A 6,079-nucleotide genomic window follows, 5' to 3' on the forward strand; every position below is an offset into this window, starting at 1 on the left:
ATATATTGATGTGCGTGCGTAAGTGTATATGTGTACATATATATGTATATATATATATATATTTGTTTTTTGTTTTTCTCTCTATGTACATGCTTGTTATTACAAGAATGCAATACTTCCTTTCATTGTTTATTTATCATGCTAATCATTGTTCTGCAAATATAATCACAGCTATTTATACCGGCAAAGAAACTTGCTGAGAAAAGCAAAGTATATTTTGTTCCATCTACTGATTTTCACCAGTGCACAAGCTAATTCTGTAGCACGGGTTTTAAAAAGAATCTTGGCAACCTATGAAGTGCTTCATGCTTATCACACGGCTCTATGCTGTCACTCCGTTACCTTATGTTACTTTCCTGAGGTAGGAACTAATTTGATTGGCTGGGAGCCTAGCACAGCTCTGCTACATAAACTGGTGCCTGACGTGGTTGAGTTCAGACAGAGCTCAGAGCTGGGAGTGGAACTGAATTTTCTCTGCCTGCAACAGCTGTTCATTTCGCACTGCCTGGTGTTGTGGAAATAGCGTGAATATTGATCAGTTACAGGTAACTAACGTCTCTCCTTTCTCACATGTTGTACAGTCTTAAAGAACAGATCTCAAGTATGGTTATATGTAACAAAGCATCTTTATGTTATGTGTAATACTAACACTTTTAGCAGTTTGAGTGTAGCTGTTTACCTCCCTTAAAATGTTAAATAAGCTACACTAACATTTTTTATCAAAGAAATGATGTTTTATGTTAAGACATCATTTAGCAGTAATGATGTCTGCTAAGGAGACATCATTACTGCGCTTACCCTGTATACAGGCTTTCCTTTGCTTCTTTGTGAAAAATGAAAAACATTGCAAATTCCTGTGATTTACTTTAAAAGTCTGTCTTCTTGTTTGCATTGCTGATCTGTTGTTATTGATTTGTTTTTGCTATCACAGGATAATAACTGGAATTGCAGAAGTAACTGGAGGAAGAAAATAACCGGACAGATGTGGCTCTTTGAAAAACTCAAGACAGCAGAAACACATGGTCTTGAGTTCCAACTGACCACAAGAGAGGTCACTGCCTACAGGAGGCCACTTACCTGTCCCAATGTCCTCACACCGGACAGAATTCCTGAATTTTGCATACCTCCCCGATTTCCGTCCCAAAGAGCCCTGAAAGTAAGGTCGTTTCATAGGTCTGTTCCTGATCTTTCCGGGGCAGCTTTTGAAATAGGTGTACTTACCCCCCCAGAGACACATATTATTCAAGTGGACAGTGCAGAAGATTCACTTGAGGAGGAAAGCACTAATGCTGATCCACAATCCCAAGCTGCTCTGTCACTCCCACATCTTCCAAAAATGCAGACTTCATATGGATTTTGCACTTTGCTCGAAAGCCCCAATACCAGAAGGAAAGAGTCTCTTTTTCACAATGACCCTGCCAGTTTTCCTATTCTTCTTCCAAGATCCCGCTCCAACACAACTTCCTCTCCTAGCAGCTTCTCTCTCAGGCTGCTGCCCCTCAGGCGATCTGGTACCTTGGACAGCGACACATCATCTTCTACAGACTCTTCCCCTTTCAACTCACCTTTGTTGCAGCGGTCTCTTCCAAGGGGCAGCTCTTTGCTAAAAGCTATCAGTCAGGACAAGCTTTTCTGCCGGGCTTTCAAGGGGAAGGCGAAGTTGGGGTTGTCCAGAAATAACTCACTGTCTGCAGATGAGGGAAGCTCTACTGACAGCAGTCCCTGCACTGTGCGGAGAGTTTCTGATGGGATGATGGATTCCATATTTCCCATGGATCTTTTGCATTCAAGAGACAGATTTGTGGGAGACAATGCTGTTTTCCTTGATGGTGGAGGCTCCCTCCGTTTGTCTGCAGAATACTGCCCCACAACTCAGAGACTGCGAGTCCGCCTCATTAGTGCTGAAGGACTTTATCAATCAACTGTTGACCCCAAAACCATCAACTGCTTTGTGACTCTGTCTATCACTCCTGGAAAACAGCAGAAGCAGAGGAGTACTGTCATTAGGAGAAGCCGGAATCCCATTTTCAATGAGGACTTTTTTTTTGAGAACCTTCCAGAAACACAGCTCCGCTGCCACTGTTTGAAACTTAAGGCAATTAACAAGATGTTTGGTATGAAAAGAGACTGTGTTCTGGGACAGAGTGAGCTTCCTTTGCTCAGCATCCTATGCTTCTGAACTCATCTGTAGGTCACTGGAACTATGTTGAGAAAGAAGAACAAAATGACTTTATATTTCTAGATAACTTATGAAAAGTCAGAATACTGGCAATCCTATTTTTTTTCGGGGGGGGGGGGGGGTTGGTCTAGAGTGTTTTTTTCACAAATTAAGGGCCATAGACATATAAAAGCACTCTGTGTAGACCGTGTAGTCTTTGAATTCCATACAAGCTTCATAAATTTAACTTCAAACCAGACTCAAGATTGACAAGAATATAACATTAAATTCAAATTAATGGGGTTATTTATCAATGTTTGAGTTTTGCGTTCTTGATGATAGTTTTAGTAAAAACTTGAATTTTTCAAAATGTAATATATCCTGAAGCTGAAAAAAGCTAGAATCCGAAAATACACCAGCTAAAACCTGCCAAGGTTATCTATGATATAGAAGTCAATGGCAGAGGTCCCTTGAACCATTTGAAGATGATTTTAGCCTTCATGGTTTGTGCTTGAAAACTCGATCAGCTCAAGTATTCAAGTTTTTCCCCGTGATTGCATTAATTTGAGCTTTTTCATTCAAGTTTTTTTAGAGGTAGAAAAAAACCTCACAAACTCGACCTTTGATAAATAACCCCCGAAGTGTGGTCTGGATTTAATTTGCAAAATGCACATTTAAGGGAAAAGATTTTGTTATACGAAACCTCAGAGCGACCCTTATGACAGGATGATTATGTGAGTTTTAGCTCAACAACATCTAAGGGCTGGTAATAACTCTTAACCCAATCTCATCAGAAACCCCAATTTACCAAACACTAAAGAGTACTGATTTAGAGATCATTATAAGGTATTTTTTTTTTAAAAGGACAGATCACTTAGCTACTTTAATTACTGGCACTGAAAAAAATACAAACGTCCATCATGTTTTAGGATCTCGGTGTCCATTTATGATGCTCCAGCTGCCTAACCCCCTGTCAAAGGCAATTAATGAAAAAAACGTTTAGTGCTTCTAAATGTCATTTCCTTATATTTCTAAAGCTCAGGACTAATGACAGTAGGGGTATCTCACCTAAACAGTAAATCTGAGTTGCAATCTGAGAACTGCAAACGCAGTTCTCTAATTAATCAGCACTAAACAGCTGTACATTGGAAATATCTTGTCAGACAGGAGACTGTAACAGTAGACACAAAGAACTTTGATAAGAAAAGCAACATACACTAAAGTTAATGTCATTTTGTGATACTTTCCCTATAAATATTGCTGCCTGCAAAATGTACTTTATGTTCTTCAATGTACCTTTGTGTAATTATACTTATATTTAATTGTATAGAATATTTAGTATACATTATAAAAAATATATTTTTGTATTTTTTTAATAATAAATACGTGCACATGAAAATGATGTTGAAGACTTCTAATTACAGAAGGATTTTGGGTGAAAGAAAAAGTTATATTAATAGTGATCTTTAAATTACACTCAACATGATCTGTGCCCTATTGATTGCATGGGTGTGAAAAAGTCACCCTGCATGTATACAAATAACCTAAATAGGCATGTCGCTGCCATTTAGTCACTTGATTTAGCCATTTATTATGATTATGTATGTCACAGTTACCAAATTACAAATACAATTTATCTTTGGATGATCCTATAAAATATTATAAAGTAATCACTTATTACCAATAGCTTGTTTCTCTCTGGCAGTTCACAGGTTAATGAATCCAATACACTGACACCAGCATTAATATCAGCAGCTATAAATCTACATTAGCTCCTATGTGTGTAGGGAGATTTATAAGCAAGAGGTAAATATTGACAGAGCTGGAGCGTGTTAGATATCTCTTGCCTAATAATAAACTACTGTCTGACTTTCCTTTCCACAAGCTGATGATCCCTGCTCACGAGGAAAGTACATGCACATAGACACCTAGTAACGTTATCTTAACCCTTTGCCTAACCTAGAGCAAATTGATGCTTTGCCTTCAGAAAGGTTGCTGTTATCTTGGCTTGTTGTCATGGAAACATTCATAATAAATCCCTACATAGCCTATAGGAAATGTAGAGGCTTGATCTATCCCCATGTTCCCGTAGATCTGATAATACAGTTGAGGCAGGTTTAAAACCTTATACCTCTTGACATCAAATGATAAAGGGCATTGAATCCTTTAGGAACCCCAGGAAGATGTCTGTCTGGTTGATGATATGAGGACAATAGATGTTTTTATGATGTTACATGGACAATTAGACCTTTAGAATGGCAGAGGGTATCATTGTGTGTGAAATCAGGACTTTTCAGACACATGAGATGTGTACAGAGTGCATCCTTTGTACAAGCACAGATAACATTATACATAACAGCATAGATAGCAGGTCCCAACAAGCTCCCTGAGCTCCCCTTCATTGTGAGTGGATGTGCACACTGCACATAGTAAGTCATTAATAGGCTCCGGTACTAAATGGAATATAGAATATATATAAATATATTGATTTTGATCTGGCTCTCTCATGAATACGCAAAAGAAAATATTCCCTGCCTGCCATTTGGGAGTTGACAGAAAGGCAGCCTTTGAGGACATCATTGCAAGTGTTTTGCTTTACAGCTTCCCTTAACCTTTACTGCAGTGGTGCCAAGACTTTAGGGATAATCCCACAGGGGACAAAGAACAGTAGCTGGAAGGGGTCCAGTCTGAAGGAAAGTTAGGGAGATAGAAATACTTGTTTGCTTGCCTAATGTCTTGGAATACTATCTCAACCCGCATTGGAGTAATTTGATTCTCGTTTAGGCATGCTCTTCTGACTGTAAGCCTAGCCCTCAATTACTCGGGTCTTACTGTACAAGAATCCAAAGGTGTGTGGTGGTAGATGTGCAAGAAACTCCAGAAAAGAGATTGATGGACCAGGTACCAAATACCAGATAAACAACTGCAACAAGAAATAGGCTGAGGGCAAAACTAGGAGATACGTACTAAGGACAGGAAGGAATCAGAGACCAGGAGTCAGGAACCAGAATATAGGAATCAGAATACAAGAATCAGAGCACCCAGATTCAAGCAGACAACTTAAAATGGGCAGTGAATGAATCAGAGTTTGGGATTTATAGAGACACTGATAGGGAACTCGGAACAGATGTGGCCATATTAAACAGCTGTAACAGATGTTTTGCCTGCAAATTGTATGATGTCAGCTATTGGACCCAATGTCCAGGTTTCTGCTTGAACAGAACAGAGACATTGTATACAGCACAGCAACCTGCAGGTCCCTGGTAAAAAAACACCAAGATACTACTGAAAGCCTGGTCATTTAAGGTGAGCAGGGACATAACTACAGAGGAAGGAGTGACCTAGAAGTGTAGAGGGCCCAGTGAAGCCCTAATTAGTATGCAATTTCAATATACTGTATCTTGATATATAAAGTTTTGGGGTCCTAAATTGAATTTGCTGTGGGGCCCAGTAACATCTAGCTACACCACCGAGGGTGAGATTATGGGGTGAACACCATCATGCTGTCCTAGATATTATTAAAACTATAACTAAAAAATAATCCAATAATATATCTGTAACTTTGTTATGAGTTATCTTACTGTTTCTCCAGTGTAAAAAGGGTTGCCACCTGCCCAGTATTTTACCGGTCTGGCCGGTAAAAATGAAGCTTGATCCCAATGTTATTAATAGGGGGAAATGCATAAAAATATAGGAAGGCCGGTATTTTTTTCAAGATAAGGTGCCAACCCTGAGTGTGAAGTAAGATGTTCCTAGCAGTGTTTGTAAGCACATGTCAATTAACACATCACTTGTGCTTACATTCTCATAAAGACACCACATTTTACCTCTACATACAGATGAGTTCTTCTTTAAAGAGAGATATTGAAAAATGTTGTGTGCTTTTCAGAATTCACAACTGACTCACATTTGGTATATCTA

At 39.0% G+C, this 6,079-nt stretch overlaps 1 protein-coding gene across 1 annotated transcript; it reads left to right on the top strand.

The window, feature by feature from the left end:
* The first annotated feature begins 415 nt into the window (after window positions 1–415).
* LOC108710603 (C2 calcium-dependent domain-containing protein 4C) lies at window positions 416–2,578 on the top strand. Its single transcript, XM_018251719.2, has 2 exons — window positions 416–545; window positions 932–2,578. The coding sequence occupies exon 2, from the start codon at window positions 983–985 to the stop codon at window positions 2,177–2,179; it is 1,197 nt and encodes a 398-aa protein (XP_018107208.1). The 5' UTR covers window positions 416–545; window positions 932–982; the 3' UTR covers window positions 2,180–2,578.
* Window positions 2,579–6,079: the final 3,501 nt, after the last annotated feature.

This window comes from Xenopus laevis, chromosome 3L (genome assembly GCF_017654675.1).
Source record: "Xenopus laevis strain J_2021 chromosome 3L, Xenopus_laevis_v10.1, whole genome shotgun sequence".
In the NCBI taxonomy this organism is placed as follows: domain Eukaryota; kingdom Metazoa; phylum Chordata; class Amphibia; order Anura; family Pipidae; genus Xenopus; species Xenopus laevis.

Coding starts and splice junctions, on each gene's coding strand:
- LOC108710603 (XM_018251719.2), top strand. CDS start 983: ATGTGGCTCTTTGAAAAACTCAAGACAGCAGAAACACATGGTCTTGAG.